Genomic DNA, 19,792 nt, shown 5'->3' with positions numbered 1-19,792 from the left:
CATCCTGTAGCTCAAACTCCAAAAAGTGTTGAGACACTGTAAAGTCCATGGAGAATAAGAGCACCTCCTCCCAGCTGCCCACTGAGGCTAGGAAACACTGTCCCCACTGATACATCCACGATAATCGAGAATTTCAAAAAGCATTTCTCCACGGCTGGCCATGCTTTCTTCCAGGCTACCCCAACCCCGGCCAACAGCTCCACACCCCCCGCAGCGACTTGCCCAAGCCTCCCCAGCTGCAAAACCTGAACCCGTACAAATTAGCTGGGCTACACAATCTGGACCCTTTCTTTCTAAAATTATCCACCGCCATTGTTGCAACCCCTATTACCAGTCTGTTCAACCTCTCATTCGTATCATCCGAGATCCCTAAAGATTGGAAAACTGCCCCGGTCATCCCCCTCTTCCAAGGGGGTGACACTCTAGACCCAAGCTGTTACAGACCTATATCTATCCTGCCCTGCCTTTCTAAAGTATTTGAAAGCCAAGTTAATAAACAGATCACTGACCATTTCGAATCCCACCATACCTTCTCCGCTGTGCAATCCGGTTTCCGAGCTGGTCACGGGTTGCACCTCAGCTACACTCAAGGTATTAAAAAAATGTAATCTAGAATCGGCTTTCTGTTTCGCAACAAAGCCTCCTTCACACTCGCTGCCAAACATACCCTCGTAAAACTGACTATCCTACCGATCCTTGACTTCGGCGATGTCATTTACAAAACAGCCTCCAACACTCTACTCAGCAAACTGGATGCAGTCTATCACAGTGCCATCCGTTTGTCACCAAAGCCCCATATACCACCCACCACTGCGACCTGTATGCTCTCGTCGGCTGGCCCTCGCTACATATTTGTCGCCAGCCCCACTGGCTCCAGGTCATCTGTAAGTCTTTGCTAGGTAAAGCTCCGCCTTATCTCAGCTCACTGGTCACGATAACAACACTCACCCGTAGAATGCGCTCTCGCAGGTATATCTCACTGGTCATCCCCAAAGCCAACACCTGCTTTGGCCGCCTTTCCTTCCAGTTCTCTGCTGCCAATGACTGGAACGAATTGCAAAAATTGCTGAAGCTGGAGTCTTATATCTCCCTCTCTAACTTTAAGTATCAGCTGTCAGAGCAGCTTACCGATCACTGTACCTGTACACAGCCAATCTGTAAATGGTACAACCATCTACCTCATCCCCATAATGTTACTTATCCTCTTGCTCTTTTGCACCCCAGTATCTCTACTTGCACATCATCATCTGCACATCTATCACTCGTGTTAATGCTAAATTGGAATTATTTCACTTCTATGGCCTATTTATTGCCTTACCTTCCTACTTTGTACACACTGTACATAGATGTTTTTATTGTGTTATTGACTGTACGTTTGTTTATCCCATGTGTAACTCTGTGTTGTTGTTTTTGTTGCACTGCTTTGCTTTATCTTGGCCAGGTCGCAGTTGTAAATGAGATCTTGTTCTCAACTGGCCTACCTGGTTAAATAAAGGTGAAATAACATAACATGCATTGTCGGAACTAGAAGCACAAGCATTTCGCTACACTCGCATTAACATCTGCTAACCATGTGTATGTGACAAATAACATTTGATTTGATTTGATTTGATAATTAAAAATGTTCCTTGGACAAATATGAACAAATAGGTATGATGTCCTTGGGACAATATATAGGTATGGGATAATGTCATCCACCTCCCGGCTCTCTGTCAACCTGTCTATATGCGGTAGCAATTGAGCCTGGGGACAACATTAGGTATGGGACAACACAGAATGTGTTTCTGAATGAGGTCCCTAAACTTGAAAATGCTGTCTGAAGTAAGACTTTTGATATGACTCTCTCTCTCTATTCAAGGGGCTTTATTAGCATGGGAAATATGTTTACATTGCCATATACTGAATGACATTGATGAAGCGCAAAAGCCAGACAAAAGTTATTCAAGTTTTTCAATATTTTTTAGATACAGTATGTTGCCCATTATCCTATATATTGTTGCAAACACTAACACAATTATGCCATGGGTGTTAATTTATATTTTTAGGATGAATTACTACATTTTAAAAACACTTTTGTTATTCGATCTTTAACCCGGACAGTTACACTGAAGGACATTTGAAATGTTAAATCACATTTATTGGTCACATACGTGTTTTGCAGATGTTATTGGGGGGGCAGCGAAATACTTGTGCTTCTAGCTCCGACAGGGCAGTAAAATCTAACAAGTAATATCTAACAGTTTCACAACATACACATTAATCTAAGTAAGGAATGGATTAAGAATATATATACATACAGTTGAAGTCAGAAGGTTACATACACCTTAGCCAAATACATTTAAACTCAGTTTTTCACAATTCCTGACAATTAATCCAAGTAAAAATTCCCTGTCTTGGGTCAGTTAGGATCACCACTTTATTTTAAGAATGTGAAATGTCAGAATAATAGTAGAGAGAATGGTTTATTTCAGCTTTTATTTATTTCATCACATTCCCACTAGGTCAGAAGTTTACATACACTCAATTAGTATTTGGTAGCATTGCCTTTAAATTGTTTAAATTGGGTCAAATGTTTTGGGTAGCCTTCCATAAGCTTCCCACAATAAGTTGGGTGAATTTTGGCCCATTCCTCCTGACAGAGCTGGTGTAACTGAGTCAGGTTTGTAGGCCTCGTTAATCGCACACAATTTTTCAGTTCTGCCCACACATTTTCTATGGGATTGAGGTTTGAGCTTTGTGATTGCCACTCCAATACCTTGACTTTGTTGTCCTTAAGCCATTTTGCCACAACTTTGGAAGTATGATTGGGGTCATTGTCCATTTGGAAGACCCATTTGCGACCAAGCTTTAACTTCCTGACTGATCTCTTGAGATGTTGCTTCAATATATCCACATGATTTTACTTCCTCATGGTGCCATTTATTTTGTGAAGTGCACCAGTCCCTCCTGCAGCAAAGCACCCCCACAACATGATGCTGCCACCCTGTGCTTCACGGTTAGGATGGTGTTTTTCTGCTTGCAAGCCTCCCCCTTTTTCCTCCAAACATAACGATGGTCATTATGGGCGAACAGTTCTATTTTTCTTTCATCAGACCAGAGGACATTTCTCCCCAAAATGCGATCTTTGTCCCCGTGTGCAGTTGCAAACCGTAGTCTGACTTTTCTATGGTGGTTTTGGAGCAGCCTTACTGAGTGGTCTATCAGGTTATGTCGATATAGGACTCGTTTTACTGTGGATATAGATACTTTTGTACCTGTTTCCTCTAGCATCTTCACAAGGTCCTTTGCTATTGTTCTGGGATTGATTTGAACTTTTCGCACCAAAGTACATTCATCTCTAGGAAACAGAACATGTCTCCTTCCTGAGCGGTATGACGTCTGCGTGGTCACATGGTGTTTCTCCTTGTGTACTATTGTTGTACAGATGAACGTGGTACCTTCAGGCGTTTGGAAATGGCTTCCAAGGATGAACCAGACTTGTGGAGGTCTACAATTTTTGTCTGAGGTCTTGGCTGATTTCTTTTGATTTTCCCATGATGTCAAGCAAACAGGCACTGCATTTGAAGGTAGACCTTGAAATACATCCACAGGTACACCTCCAATCTATCAGAATCTTCTAAAGCCATGACACAAAAAGGCACAGTCAACTTAGTGTATGTAAACCTCTGACCCACTGGAATTGTGATATAGTGAATTATAAGTGAAATAATCTGTCTGTAAACAATTGTTGGAAAAATGACTTGTGTCATGTGTAACAGTATAGACTTTACGTCCGTCCCCTCGCCCCGACCTGGGCGCGAACCAGGGACGCTCTGCACACGTCAACAGTCACCCTCGAAGCATCGTTACCCATCGCTCCACAAAAGCCGCGACCCTTGCAGAGCAAGGGGAACCACTACTTCAAGGTCTCAGAGCAAGTGACGTCACCGATTGAAACGCCACTAGCGCGCACCGCCGCTAACTAGCTAGCCATTTCACATCGGCTACACATGCACAAAGTAGATGTCCTAACCGATTGCCAAAACTATAGTTTGTTAACAAGACATTTGTGGAGTGTTTGAAAAGCGAGTTTTAATGACTCCAACCTAAGTGTATGTAAACTTCCGACTTCAACTGTATATGTCAGAGTGGCATTGGACTAAGCACAGTGGCATAGTATAAAATACAGTATATACATACGAGATGGGTGATGCAATATTTACACACAATTAAATTGACTAAGATACCGTAGAATAGTATAGAGTACAGTTTATACATATGAGATGAGTAATGCAAGATACGGAGACATTATTAAAGTGGCTAGAGATCCATTTCCTTAAAATGGCCAGTGATTCCTAATCTGTCTATAGGCAGCAGCCTCTGATGTGCTGGAGATGGCTGTTTAACAGTCAGTGGTTTAGTATAGAATGCAATACAGTATATACATATGAAATGGCTGATGCAATATGTAAACACAATTGAAAAGTGACTAAGATACTGTAGAATAGTGTGGATTGCAGTTTATGCAGATGAGATTAGTAATGGAAGAGACGAAGACATTATTAAAGTGGCTAGAGATCCATTTCTAAAAGTGGCCAGTGATTCCTAATCTATGTCTGTAGCCGCCTCTGAAGTGCTAGTGATGGCTGTTTAGCAGTCTGATGGCCTTGAGATTGAAAAATAGCTTCTATCTCTCGGTCCCAGCTTTGATGCACCTGTACTGACCTCGCCTTCTGGATGATAACGGGGTGAACAGGCAGTGGCTCCGGTGGTTGATGTTGTTGATTATCTTTTTTATAGCACCCAACTACAGCACTGCTGCCAATGGATGTGCTGGAGGTGTACCTACCATAGGAATCTCCTCAAAGCCTAACATTGACTATGTACACACCCAGCGTGCGACCAAGCTGCAGGAGTTGTGACACATTTTCTTGGTTGTTTTGTCATAGTTGTGTCTAGGGGGGCATATTTGGGAGGGCATACTGTCACCTCCAGGTAGGTGTTTGTCTCCCTGTGTGCTGAGAGTGTCAGGTTCTTGTCCAGTTCTGGCATTTAGGTTTGCCACAGACTAGTACATGTCCCTTGGCCTGGAAATGGTTGTTCTCCCCATCTAGGATGGAGAAGCTGTCATCATTAAAGTATGGGGATTATATTGGTGGGATATAGGTAGCACACATGAGGACATTTCAAATCAAATCAAATGTATTTATATAGCCCTTCATACATCAGCTGCTATCTCAAAGTGCTGTACAGAAACCCAGCCTAAAACCCCAAACAGCAAGCAATGCAGGTGTAGAAGCACGGTGGCTAGGAAAAACTCCCTATAAAGGCCAAAACCTAGGAAGAAACATAGAGAGGAACCAGGCTATGTGGGGTGGCCAGTCCTCTTCTGGCTGTGCCGGGTGGAGATTATAACAGAACATGGCCAAGATGTTCAAATGTTCATAAATGACCAGCATGGTCAAATAATAATAATCACAGGCAGAACAGTTGAAACTGGAGCAGCAGCATGGCCAGGTGGACTGGGGACAGCAAGGAGTCATCATGTCAGGTAGTCCTGAGGCATGGTCCTAGGGCTCAGGTCATCTGAGAGAGAGAAAGAAAGAGAAAATTAGATATACTTAAATTCACACACGACACATTTCTCTGTTGAGATCATTTCCTTATTACATTTCTAGCCAGATGTAAAATGTTCCTGTTTTGACTACGTTAAGACTGGGTTAGGTCTGCTCTATAACAAATTAGCATACCCACTGAGTCTCTTCTCTGTTTCACATCTGGTAGTTCGGTGGATGGGACTACCAGCTCACTGTAACCTAGAGGGCAACCAATGAGTCTGTCTCCTCTATACCATGTTTCTGGCAGGATGACAATGTCTGTGTTTCCAATTTCTTTGATGAAGTCTGGGTTCCTTCTCTTTATTATTATTATTATTTATTTATTTAACCTTTATTTAACTAGGCAAGTCAGTTAAGAACAACTTCTTATTTACAATGATGGCCTATCCAGGCCAAACCCTAACACGGACTACGCTGAGCCAATTGTGTGCCGCCATATGGGACTCCCAATCACAGCCAGTTGTAATACAGCCTGGAATCAAACCAGTGTATGTAGTGATGCCTCAAACACTGAGATGCAGTACCTTAGACCGCTGCGCCACTTGGGAGCCCATTAGGCCAAAGGCAGATGACCGCAGACCTTTCTGTATCTAATTGAAGGAACACACACACACATCAGTTATAGAGGTGTCATAATATCCATAAAACCTCCAATTGATTTTCCACAGGGAATTTTATAAACACTTAATAAGGGCTGTGTTTCGTGTAGGCTTACCCTGGCATGACATTTTGATTAGCATGTACATCTCTGTTTGGACAAGGTGACAACAATATTTTTGTCTCTATTACTCAGATTAAAAAATGCTCATTCATATCAAAGTAGACATCATGCAAGACTACAAATCCCTGCATGTCATCGCTAGCTGACACCTTTGGTAACAGGTATTGTGTCAACTTAAACCTTGCACAAGACAGTTCACGGAGCTGTCAATTTAAAGAAATGTAGCCAATTTATTCATTGCTAAATTTAGCATTAGATAGTTAATCCAGAGATTCTTACATTTGCGTTGAATTGGCAACCTCGTCCAGATCATCATGGCATTTGTAGTTCTTTACGATAGTCACAATATCAGCTAATTAGCATTTCATTTTTTGGCAGGTAAATACATTGATAAGTCTCCTTGTCCTAAAGTGAATTACAGTTATCAAAATGTCACTCCAGGGAAACAGCCCTTGTTTCCCCTATGGGAAAACTTTTCCACCATTCATTTATTATGACTCATAGTGTGCTAGTCATAATTAAATGTGAGAAATATTTTTTTCTAGCATTTTCCAAGCACATTGTTCTTGCCTGAGAGACAAAATACTGTCTGGTGTGGTGCTGAAAATACATATGTGCATTATTATTTTGTGTAAGCTATGTACAACACTGATTTAACATTGTACATCTGAATCAAATAGTTTCTGTTTTGTTTTGTCCATGAATACTTCAGGGTGCTGTTCCGCAACCAGAAAATATGAACATATGCAGTCTCTAACCCTCCAATATGAGTGTAAGTTAAATAAAGCTTATGAATATGAGTAGCCCAACTAGGCAATCTCCTATGATTTCATATCAACAGAAACAAACTGGTACAGTTTGTGTACCTCCACCATTCTTTCAGAACTCCCCCCTTCCTTCATTCGCTACCTTGGCATCGTAACGTTACTGTCTCACGCAGCAGTGCTACCGAGCTAGGCTATCAGCTTGTCTTCCGATATTGTAGCTGAGACGCACCGGCTCCAACAACATTACGGTGCTGTACTGAGTCATAACTCCCTCCATAAATTTAAGACAAAGAGCTGTTTCTAATTGAAGGACCTGAAACATAGATCTTCAATAAACTAATTGAAGATGATTAAGCTCTTTTCTCTGAAGCAGCAGAAGAAAGACGAGGAATCTGCTGGAGGAAACAGAACAGGAGCTGGGGGTAAAAAAGCAAGCGCGGCCCAGCTTCGAATACAGAAAGGTAGGCTAACTGGCTTCTTTAAAATCAGATGGTTTATTTTTAAACCATGGACATGTTTGTTGAATTAGCGTGTCTGTCTACATGGTTAATGAATAAAGACACAACTAAAACTAGTGTGTTTTGTCATAGGAGGCTGAGCTAGCTAGTTGGCTAATTAGTTAGCTAGCCATCTGGCTAACGTTAGCTAGCTAGCTATTATGAAAACAAAACTCAAACGTCGCAGCCAGAAGATGGTGAAGCCAGGGAGTCAACTCATATGTACATCACTTCTTTTTAGTTAGCACCCTTGTTAATTAGTTCATTTGCCCTACTAGTTAAGTGATTTAGCTAGCTAACTTACTGTATAACGTTATTTGTTCAGTAGTTAGCCAAGTTAACAATGTTTCAATTTAGATGTGCCACTAAGCAGTTTGTGCAAAAGAGAAAACACAAGCTACCAGTAGCTATACCCATTAAACAGATGACGTTAGTTAGCTACTTCGGTCTGATGCTAACTAGCTCAAAAACGTGGATGTAGTTGTTCATTATTCAACAAGATATCACAAATGTGTCTTCCACTATTGTGGATATCACTATTGATGTTATTAAAAAGTAACCGTTGATTTTCATTAGTCAGCAGCTAATTAGCTATACTGACTTGAAGTAGCAATCACGAGCCAGGATGTTTACCACGCTTACAAACAGTTTCTGGCCAGTGTGCTGGAGTAAACTGTTTGTCACAAAGTAACTGTGTACAACGTGGCTATTTAAAGTGAGACATTTTCAACTTTCCATACCTTTCATGACAGAACACGTGACAAGACTGACTGGGAGTTGAATGGCAAGAAATATGAATATTGTTTTATAATCTCAGCCTTATAAAGTAGTTACAGAATTGTAAAGGCAGGTCTTTAGCAAATGACTCAAAAGTGTATGTGACATTTCCAGCTATCCAAAATGAGGAAATGCTGTGAAAAGACATATGCACCATGTTTTGAAAAGCATCCCACAACCATGTACACAAATGTTTTCCCAGATACTTGGATAATGAAATTCAAACCACCCCTGTGATGAGTGTGGTGGTTTTGTTCCAATGGCTCAGTTGTTTGGTACATGAACCTTGTAACACCACGGACCCCATATAAGATATCCAGTTGGCTTTTGACTCAAGCCATGATTTTGAAAGACTAAGCTAATCTCCATTTCACAGTGGATGAAGGCCGCCTAAAACCAACGGGACCTATATACCTAAAGAATGTTGTTTAGCTTTTAGGCTAGAGGACCACAACATAGTCACATTGGTTTTCCTCCATTTGAAGTGAACTGACTCTGTTCGCATATTAAACTTGTAGAAAAAGATTGTTGTTATTCAAAGCAAAATATAGGAAATACTGCAGGGCAACCATTACAGTTTGAAAGACCTCAGAGTGAGAGGGAAAATACCACCCCAGGTGTGGGATCACCCCAGCACTTCAGAAGGGATCATTGGACTTTGTTCATTGGACTGCGCTGCTCAGGTGCCTTCTTCAATCGCATTTACATGCCACTTTCTGTCCGTTAAAAAACAAAAAAACGGATAAGAAGACTTTAGTTTTCATATTTCTGCCAGGCAGGTTTCATGCATGCAACTGAAGGGAAATCGATGCAAACGACTGCTATTCACTGAGACATACATTTTCTCCTCGCAGACATCAATGAGCTGAACCTCCCAAAGACGTGCGAGATCGTCTTCCCCGACCAAGATGATCTGCTCAACTTCAAACTCATCATCTCACCAGACGAGGTCTTCACTCTTTCCTGAAACAATCTGTAGCTACTTGTCAGAGAGAATCCTCCATATGTCATATGTGTTTATTAGACATTTAACTATTGTACTCACAACTAATGAATGGGTTCGAATGCTAACGTGGTTGCTTATCAACTAATATCCAAAGATAAATACTTTGTACACAATGTATTATTTAGCGCTGTACATTGGCATCATGTCATGCCAACCCACCAAACAGGCTATGAACAGCATTCATAGAAACCCTTATGTAAACACATTCTCAGGTTATTTTCTCTCTTTTTAGGGCTTTTACAAAGGGGGAAAGTTTGTCTTCAGCTTTAAGGTAAGGGGGCTTAATGTGGGTGGACAGACATCGGGACGACATGAGTCACTACACCCTTGCTTTACTGTCACATAACTGTTGTTAATGGCATTCCACCTGCTTGATAGCTATTGTTTTGTGATGTTTTTAGGGTCACAATTTGGTATCCAACGTTTTTAATGTCAGTTTTGAATGGTTAAAGGCCCAGTGCAGTCAGAAACTTGATTTCCTTGTGTTTTATATATAAACTCAGCAAAAAAAGAAATGTTCCTTTTTCAGGACCCTGTCTTTCAAATATTTTTAAAAAAAAATCCAAATAACTTCACAGATCTTCATTGTAAAAGGTTTTAACACGGTTTCCCATGCTTGTTCAATGAACCATGAACAATTAATGAACATGCACCTGTGGAACGGTCGTTAAGACACTTAACAGTTTACAGACGGTAGGCAATTAAGGTCACAGTTATGAAAACAAAGAGGCTTTTCTACTGGCTCTGGAAAAACACCAAAAGAAAGATGCCCAGGGTCCCTGCTCATCTGCGTGAACGTGCCTTAGGCATGCTGCAAGGAGGCATGACAACTGCAGATGTGGCTAGTGCAATAAACTGCAATATCAGTACTGTGAGACGCCTAAAACGGTGCTACAGGGAGCCAGGACGGACAGCTGATCATCCTCGCAGTGGCAGACCACATGTAACAACAGCGGTACAGCTGAACATCACATCTGCGGGACAGGTACAGGATGGCAACAACAAATACTCAAATTACAACAGGAACGCACAATCCCTCCATCAGTGCTCAGACTGTCCGCAATAGGCTGGACTGAGGGCTTGTAAGGCCTGTCCTCACCAGACATCACTGAGCAACAATGTCACCTATGAGCACAAACCCACCGTCACTGGACCAGACAGGACTAGCAAAAAGTGCTCTTCACTGATGAGTTGCGGTTCTGTCTCACCATGGGTGATGGTCGGATTCACGTTTATCGTTGAAGGAATGAGCGTTACACCGAGAACTGTACTCTGGAGCGGGATCGAGGTGGAGGGTCCGTCATGGTCTGGGGCGGTGTGTCACAGCATCATCGGACTGAGCTTGTTGTTATTGCAGGCAATCTCAACACTGTGCATTACAGGGAAGACCTCCTCCTCCCTCATGTGGTACATGACAATGCCACCAGCCATACTGCTCGTCCTGTGCGTGAATTCCTGCAAGATAGGAATGTCAGTGTTGTGCCATGGCCAGCAAAGAGCCCGGGATCTCGAGCCCATTGAGCACGTCTGGGACCTGTTGGATGTGAGGGCTAGGGCCATTCCCCCCAGAAATGTCAGAGAACTTGCAGGTGCCTTGGTGGAAGAGTGGGGTAACATCTCACAGCAAGAACTGGCAAATCTGGTGCAGTCCATGAGGAAGGAGATGCACTGCAGTACTTAACTGCTTAATGCAGCTGGTGGTCACACCTGATTTTGACTATTACTTTTGAACCCCCTTTGTTCAGGGGCAATTTCTGTTTGTCACATGTCTGTGGAACTTGTTCGATTTTTGTCGAAGTTGTTGGATCTTGTTATTTTCATACAAATATTTACACATGTTAAGTGTGCTGAAAATAAACACAGTTGACAGTGAGAGGAAGTTTCTTTTTTTTTGTTGAGTTTATACTCAGTGGCCAGGTTTTATCAGGTACACCCACCTACTACTGGGTCAGAGCCCCACTTGCCTCCAGAACATCCTGAATTCTTTGGGGTATGGATTCTACAAGGTGTGGTGTTCAAATGTTGCTCAGTTGGTATCAAGGGACCTAATGTGTGCCAGGAAAACAGTTCCCACACCATTACACGACCGCCACCAGCCTGTACGGTTGACACCAGGCAGGATGAGGCCTTGGACTCATGCAGCTTATGCCAAATCCTGACTCTGCCATCAGTAACAGGAACCTGGATTTGTCGGACCAGGTGATGTTTTTCTACTCCTCAATTGTCCAGTGTTGGTAATCACGTGCCCCACTGGAGGCGCTTCTTGTTTATAGCTGATAGGAGTGGAACCCGGTGTGGTCGTCTGCTGCAGTTGCCCATCCGTGACAGGGTCCGATAAGTTGTGAGTTCCGAGAAGACGTTCTGCACACCACTGTTGTACAGCGCCGTTTGTGGCCCGCCTGTTAGTTTGCACGATTCTTACCATTCTCCTTTGACCTCCCTTCAACGAGCGCTTTTCACCCACATGGCTGCCGCTGACAGGATGTTTTTTTGTTTGTCTGCACCATTCTCGGACCTAACCCAGAAATTATTTTATATTGAGATAAAAATGGCTGCACTGGACCATTTTTAAAAAATGTATTTATTGAACCTTTATTTAACCAGGCAGACAAGTTGAGAACACGTTCTCATTTACAATTGAGACCTGGCCAAGATAAAGCAAAGCAGTTCGACACGTACAACAACAACAGAGTTACACATGGAGTAAAACAAACACAGTCAATAATACAGTAGAAAAATAAGTCTATATACAATGTGAGCAAATGAGGTGAGAAGGGGGGTAAAGGTGAAAAAAGGCCATGGTGGCGAAGTAAATACAATATAGCAAGTAAAACACGGGAATGGTAGATTTTCAGTGGAAGAATGTGCAAGGTAGAGAGAGAAATAATGGGGTGCAAAGGAGCAAAATAAATACAGTAGTGGGAGAGGTAGTTGTTTGGGCTAAATTATAGATGGGCTATGTGCTGTGATCTGTGAGCTGCTCTGACAGCTGGTGCTTAAAGCTAGTGAGGAAGATAAGTGTTTCCAGTTTCAGAGATTTTTGTAGTTCGTTCCAGTCATTGGCAGCAGAGAACTGGAAGGAGAGGCGGCCAAAGGAATAATTGGTTTTGGGGGTGACCAGAGAAATATACCTGCTGGAGCGAGTGCTACAGGTGGATGCTGCTATGGTGACCAGCGAGCTAAGGGGGGCTTTACCTAGCAGGGTCTTGTAGATGACCTGCAGCCAGTGGGTTTGGCGACGAATATGAAGCGAAGGCCAGCCAATGAGAGCGTACAGGTCACAGTGGTGGGTAGTATATGGGGCTTTGGTGACAAAACGGATGGCACTGTGATATAGACTGCATCCAATTTATTGAGTAGGGTATTGGAGGCTATTTTGTAAATGACACCGTCAAGGATCGGTAGGATGGTCAGTTTTACAAGGGTATGTTTGGCAGCATGAGAGAAGGATGCTTTGTTGCGAAATAGGAAGCCAATTCTAGATTTAACTTTGGATTGGAGATTTTTGATGTGAGTCTGGAAGGAGAGTTTACAGTCTAACCAGACACCTAGGTAGTTGTCCACAGAGCCGTCCAGAGTAGTGATGTTGGACGGGCAGGCAGGTGCAGGCAGCGATCGGTTGAAGAGCATGCATTTAGTTTTCCTTGTATTTAAGAGCAATTGGAGGCCACGGAAGGAGAGTTGTAATGGCATTGAAGCTTGTCTGGAGGGTTGTTAACACAGTGTCCAAAGTGCCAGAAGTATACAGAATGGTGTCGTCTGCGTAGAGGTGGATCAGAGACTCCCCAGCAGCAAGAGCGAAATCATTGATGTATACAGAGAAAAGAGTCGGTCCAAGAATTGAACCCCGTGGCACCCCCATAGAGACTGCCAGAGGCCCGGACAACAGGCCCTGCGATTTGACATAGAGAAGTAGTTGGTGAACCAGGCGAGGCAATTATTTGAGAAACCAAGGCTATCGAGTCTGCCGATGAGGATGTGGTGATTGACAGAGTCGAAAGCCTTGGCCAGGTCAATGAATACGGCTCCACAATATTGTTTGTTATCGATGGCGGTTAAGATATCGTTTAGGACCTTGAGCGTGGCTGAGGTGCACCCATGACCAGCTCTGAAACAAGATTGCATAGCGCAGAAGGTATGGTGGCATTCGAAATGGTCGGTGATCTATTTGTTGACTTGGCTTTCGAAGACCTTAGAAAGGCAGGGTAGGATAGATATAGGCCTGTAGCAGTTTGGGTTAAGAGTGTCCCCCCCTTTGAAGAGGGGGATGACCGCAGCTGCTTTCCAATCGTTGGGAATCTGATGACACGAAAGAGAGGTTGAACAGGCTAGTAATAGGGGTGGCAACAATTTCGGCAGATAATTTTAGAAAGAAAGGGTCCAGATTGTCTAGCCTGGCTGATTTGTAGGGGTCCAGATTTTGCCGCTCTTTCAGAACATCAGCTGACTGGCCCATGTTTACTCCAATGCTTCCCACAATTGTGTGAAGTTGGCTGGGTGTTCTTTGGGTGGTGGACCATTCTTGATACACACAGGAAACTGTTGCGGGTGAAACCCAGCAGTGTTGCAGTTCTTGGCACAAACCGGTGCGCCTGGCACCCCGTTTAGAAAACTATTCACATTTAAAATGGATTACAAGTGAGTTTTTTTTTTTGCTACACACAATACCCCATAATGTCAAAATGGAATTATGTTTTTTTAAATGATTGCAAATTCCTTCAAATGAAAGCTGAAATGGCTAGAGTCAAGTATTCAACCCCTTTCTTATGACAAGCAAGTTCAGGTGTAAAAAATGTGCTTAACTAGCCACAAGTTGTATGGACTGACAGTGTGAAACAATAGTGTTTCAATATGCTTTTTGAATGACTACCTCATCTCTGTACCCCACACATACAATTATCTGTAAGGTCACTCAGTCAAGCAGTGCATTTCAAACACAGATTCAACCTCAAAGACCAGGGAGGTTTTCCAATGCCTCACAAAAAAGTGCACCTATCGGTAAATGTTTTTTTTTTTTTTTTAATTTTAAATAGCAGACATTGAATATCCCTTTGAGCATAGTGAAGTTATTTATTACACTTCAGATAGTGTTTCAATACACCCAGTCATTACACAGATACAGCCGTCCTTGCTAACTCAGTTGCCGGAGAGGAAGGAAACCACTCAGGAATTTCACGATGAGGCCAATGGGGACTTTAAAACAGTTGCTGAGTTCAAAAGCTGTGATAGAAAATTGCGGATGGATCAACAATATTATAGTTACTCCACAATACTAACGTAATTGACAGTGTAAAGAAGGAAGTCCGTACATAATAACAAACATGCATCCTGTTTGCAACAAGGCACTAAAGTAGTACTTTTTTAGAAAATGCGGCATAGCAATGAACTTTTTGTCCGAAATGCAACGTGTTATGTTTTGGGTCAATTCAATACAACACATTACTGAGTACCACTCTAAAATATTCTCAAGCATAGTGGTGGCTGCATAATGGTTTGGGTATGCTTGTAATCATTAAGGAGGATAAAAAAGAAAGGAATGGAGCTAAGCACAGGCAAAATCCTAGTGGAAAGTCTGGTTCAGTCTTCTTTCCACCAGACACTGGGAGATGATGAATTGACCTTACAGCAGGACAATAACCAAAAACACAAGTCCAAATATACACTGGAGTTGCTTTACCATGAAGACCGTGAATGTTCCTGAGTGGCCGAATTACAGTTTTGACTTAAATCTGCTTGGAAATCTATGGCAGACTTGAAAATGGTTGTCTAGTAATGACCCATTTTGACAGCGCTTTAAGAATTTAGAAAATAATAATGAATACATATTATACAAATCAGGTGTGCAAAGCTCTTAGACACAGCTGTAATCACTTCCAAAGGTGATTATAACATGTACTGACTCAGGGGTGTGAATACTTATGCACATTTTTTTTGTTTTACTCTTCTGAATTCAGGCTGTAACACAACAAAATGTGCAGTAAGTTGGTTATGAATACTTTGTGAAGGCCACTGTCAGTCTTTTGTCTTGCCCATTCAACCTCTGAATGGCACACATACACAATCCATGTCTCAATTGTCTCTAGGCTTAAAAACCATTATTTTCCCTGTCTCCTCTCCTTCATCTACACTGATTTGAAGTCGATTTAACAAGTGACATCAACAAGGGATCATAGCTTTTACCTAGATTCACCTGGTCTGTCTAAGCCATGGAAAGAGCAGGTGTCCATGGTGTTTTGTACACTCAGGATAAATGAAGATATTTGCACCACGTCATTGTTCTCTCTCTGGCTCGGCTGTGTGTGTGTCTTGCTAGCTCTCACTTAAATGGCGAGGGCTGAAGTTCATTGGCTTGATCTAAAATTGCTAGGGGCTGGCTCACGTGGGGGAAAATGCTAGAATACAGCGTCCAGAAAAACAGTCACTTTCAAACTAGGGATTTCGTGGCTAATTGAGGTAAGACAGTAATTCAGATCATAGATTATGCATGTATGAACTACACATCAACACATTCAGGCCAAAGCGGGAGGTTTAAAAAAAAAAAAAAAAAAAACTTAGTAGTCGCCAAAGTTCCCGATCATGCCTTTAACAATGTTGATGGTAAGCATGTTAATACCACGGTTGTAAGTCGAAAGAAAGGGAATGGATATAAGGTCAGAGATTATCCTCCTTTGACTTCTTGTGACTGCTCTGTTTTCCAGGTAGGACAGGGCTACCCTCATGACCCCCCGAAGGTCAAGTGTGAGACAATGGTGTACCACCCAAACATTGACCTGGAGGGCAATGTCTGCCTAAATATCTTGAGGTACACTACCTGCACTGTGGTCACTTTGTTTACCTTGTCTCATTTGATAATTCAGAATGACTACAGATTTCCAAATTTGGACTATTATGCTGAGCAGTGTCTTTAAACATCTATTTTTCTCTTACAGAGAGGACTGGAAGCCTGTGTTGACAGTAAACTCCATCATATATGGACTACAGTATCTATTTCTAGTGAGTACAGGGATATTCTATTTCCAATTTTGCCTAGCCAAGTTTGATTACTCTTCCTTGTGCACCATGCTTAGAATCAGGAATGTAGCAGGATGTACAGTGTGTTCAGACCCCTTGGCTTTTTCCACATTGTTATGTCACAGCCTTATTCTAAAATGTATGAAATTGTTTTTCCTCATCAATCTACACACAATACCCCTTAATGACAAAGTGAAAACAGGTTTTGACATTTTTGCAAATGTATTCAAAATAAAAAATACCTTTTATTTCCACAAGTATTCAGACCCTTTGGTATGAGACAAGCAATTGAGTTCAGGTGCATCCTGTTTCCATTGATCATCCTTGATGTTTCTACAATTTGATTGATTGGACATGATTTGGAAAGCTGCACACACCTGTACATATCAGAGCAAAAACCAAGCCATGAGGTCGAAGGAATTGTCCGTAAAAGCTCTGAGAAAGGATTGTGTGAAGGCGCAAACTCTGAGCAATCTGGGGAGAAGGACCTTGGTCAGGGAGGTGACCAACAACCCGATGGTCACTCTGACAGAGCTCCAGAGTTCCTCTGTGGAGATGGGAGAACCTTCCAGAAGGACAACCATCTCTGCAGCACTCCAGCAATCAGGCCTTTATGGTAGAGTGGCCAGACCGAAGCCACTCAGTACAAGACACATGAAAGCCCACTTGGAGTTTTCCAAAAGGCACCTAAAGGACTCTCCGACCATGACAAACAAGATTGAACTCTTTGGCCTGAATGCCAAGCGTCACATCTGGAGGAAACCTGGCACCATCCATATGTTGAAGCATGGTGGTGGCATCATCATGCTGTGGGGATGTTTTTCACTGATAGGGATTAGGAGACTAGTCAGGATCGAGGGAAAGATGTACAGTGAGATCCCTGATGAAAATCTGCTCCAGAGCATTCGGGACCTGAGACTGGGGCGAAGGTTCACCTTCCAACAGGACAACAACCCTGTGCACAACCAAGACAACGCAGGAGTGGCTTCGGGATAAGTCTCTGCATATCCTTGAGTGGCCCAGCCAGAGCCCGGACTTGAACCAGATCGAACATCTCTGGAGAGACCTGAAAATAGCTGTGCAGCGACGTTCCCCGTCTAACCTGACAGATCTTGAGAGGCTCTGCAGAGGGGAATGGGAGAAACTCCCCAAATACAGGTGTGGCAAGCTTGTAGCGTCGTACCCAATTAGACTCAAGGCTGTAATCGCTGCCAAAAATGTCAACAAAGTACTGAGTAAATGATCAGAATACTTATGTAAATGTGATATTTCCATTTAAAAAAAAAAAAAAAAATTTAACTAGAGGAGGGGGGATCCAGAAACCTGTTTTTGCTTTGTCATTATGAGGTATTGTGTATAGATTGAAGGGGGGAAAACAATTTAATCAATATTCGAACAGGGTTGTAACAAAATTTTGAAAAAGTCAAAGGGTCTGAATACTTACCAAATGCACTGTATAATGGCTATGACTTTCAGATTCTGAAAGATTGGTCGACTGGTTGGAGCAGGTAGGAACACCTGGCAAATAACCACGCCCTTCTACTCCTCAGGAGCCAAATCCAGAGGACCCCTTGAACAAAGAGGCGGCGGAGGTCCTGCAGACAAACCGACGGCTCTTTGAGCAGAATGTCCAGCGGTCGCTGCGGGGGGGCTATGTTGGCGCTACGTATTTTGAGCGGTGTCTCAAATAGCTCCTTGCCCATGTCGCTTTTCTTTTTTTTTTTTTTTTCCCCCCAAGACGCATTACCGTTTACACACGCTGAGACACTGACTGATACACAAACTTGAGCAGTCGGGGAGGGAGGGGGTCGATGGAGCCGGGAGGGGAAAGTATTGGGGGGGTGGGGTTCACTCGGGGGAAGGGAGGGGGTCCAAAGGTAAAGATGACAGGTTTGGATGGTCAGTGAATGTCGCTCAGAGAATCGGTATATTGCCACTAAGCTGATGCCCACAGTTGTTATTTTGCGGAGATAGACATGCCAACTGATCCTCCCACTCGCGGACAAGGACAAAAACACACAACCGAGATACGCACTTAGACACCTCCCTTTTACTAAAGGATCGCGTTGTATGTTTTGAACACTGCGAGGCCTCTCAATTACGAGGGCTCTGAACCTGACGGATCGCACCCATGCTTGGTGGCGAAACTTATCATATATACACACACGCCTCAACAACATGCCTACTGACACGCAAGGCATATGCTATCACATGCGCACACGTGATTCAGACAGGTACTTATACCAACCCAGATGCATAATACAGGCCATAGATACACTGGCAGAGGACTGACTGATTTGACAGGACTGACACAGACATAGATTGACAGGATCAGTAATGCAGGCAGGGCTGTTGTGGGATTGGGAGATCTTTTTAGTTTTGTTATGGTTTTCCGGGTGGGGTGGGCGATAGATTTCATTGGGAGGGGGGGTGGAGGCTTACAATGTTACAATTCTATTGTGTATATTGAAATCCCAGCTGTTCACAATGACTGCAATATGAATTATGTTAAATAAAATATGAACTTGAATGATAATTATTGTAACGTCTATACAAACTACAACTTATGTCAATGGGGCTTTATTGAATTAAAGGTTTATTTTATAACCAAACTCTACCCTGAGTTATACAGCCAATAGAACATTTAGTTGTACTTTATGAATTCATCAAGATGCTTTCAGTTTGGCTGTGTTCAGAAATGTTGAGGCCATAATGTTATTGGTGATTTAATAATCTCAGGCTGCCAGTGGTGATTAAGTTTATTGAAATTAATTAACCCTTTCAAATGAACCATGCATACTCACTGTAGTGGCTAGGATCCAACTGACAGGATCCTTTGAAAAATCTGAGAGCAGCTGAACAAAGATGCATTGTTCATTGCCATGGACCGACACAATATAATGCTGGTTTATATAACGCTTTCCATTATAATTGAGCCATGGTGACGCAGTATACATGATCTTTTCGCATTTGTCAATGTTGGGAATTTGGTGCATGATACGACTCATGAAGTGCTGGGTTTGCGCCTGCACATAATGGCTGTCCAAGAGCAGGGATGAGGAAAAGGCTGCTCTTGTACTCCAGCACCCTCTCGTGGCTGGAATCAACAGCACTTTTTGTAGCTGTAGTGATGATTTTTATTTGACCAGGCAAGTCAGTTAAGAACAAATTCTTATTTACAATGACGGGCCTAGCACCGCCCTCTGGGACTCCCAATCACAGCCTGGATACGAACCAGGGACTGTAGTGAGGCCTCACCTTAGGCCGCTGCAATAATGGGAAGGTTCCAATGACCAAGTGTAAAACATGAGGCATTTATATTAATAGCTGAGGCAACCCTCCCCCCAATACATTTCTATTGTTAAAAATATACATATTGGGACAGAACGACAGACAATAACAAGCAATATTGCCAC

General features: G+C 42.7%; 1 protein-coding gene and 1 long non-coding RNA gene across 2 annotated transcripts; one reads left to right on the top strand and one right to left on the bottom strand.

The window, feature by feature from the left end:
* Positions 1-1,534: 1,534 nt before the first annotated feature.
* Positions 1,535-7,294, bottom strand: LOC127914478 (uncharacterized). The gene is made up of 3 exons (XR_008088509.1): positions 7,185-7,294; positions 6,122-6,187; positions 1,535-5,565 (listed from the first exon to the last, which is right to left on the bottom strand). It is a non-coding gene; the product is annotated as an uncharacterized LOC127914478 (long non-coding RNA).
* On the top strand, positions 7,273-19,166 carry LOC118365222 (NEDD8-conjugating enzyme Ubc12). Its single transcript, XM_052490752.1, has 6 exons — positions 7,273-7,546; positions 9,214-9,308; positions 9,598-9,636; positions 16,064-16,167; positions 16,295-16,358; positions 17,927-19,166. Exons 1-6 carry the CDS (start codon positions 7,432-7,434, stop codon positions 18,065-18,067), a joined length of 558 nt encoding a protein of 185 aa, XP_052346712.1. The 5' UTR covers positions 7,273-7,431; the 3' UTR covers positions 18,068-19,166.
* The last annotated feature ends 626 nt before the right edge of the window (positions 19,167-19,792 follow it).

This window comes from Oncorhynchus keta, chromosome 32 (genome assembly GCF_023373465.1).
Source record: "Oncorhynchus keta strain PuntledgeMale-10-30-2019 chromosome 32, Oket_V2, whole genome shotgun sequence".
In the NCBI taxonomy this organism is placed as follows: domain Eukaryota; kingdom Metazoa; phylum Chordata; class Actinopteri; order Salmoniformes; family Salmonidae; genus Oncorhynchus; species Oncorhynchus keta.
The sequence above is the reverse complement of the archived record's forward strand: the minus strand, read 5'-3'. Positions and strand labels throughout refer to the sequence as shown.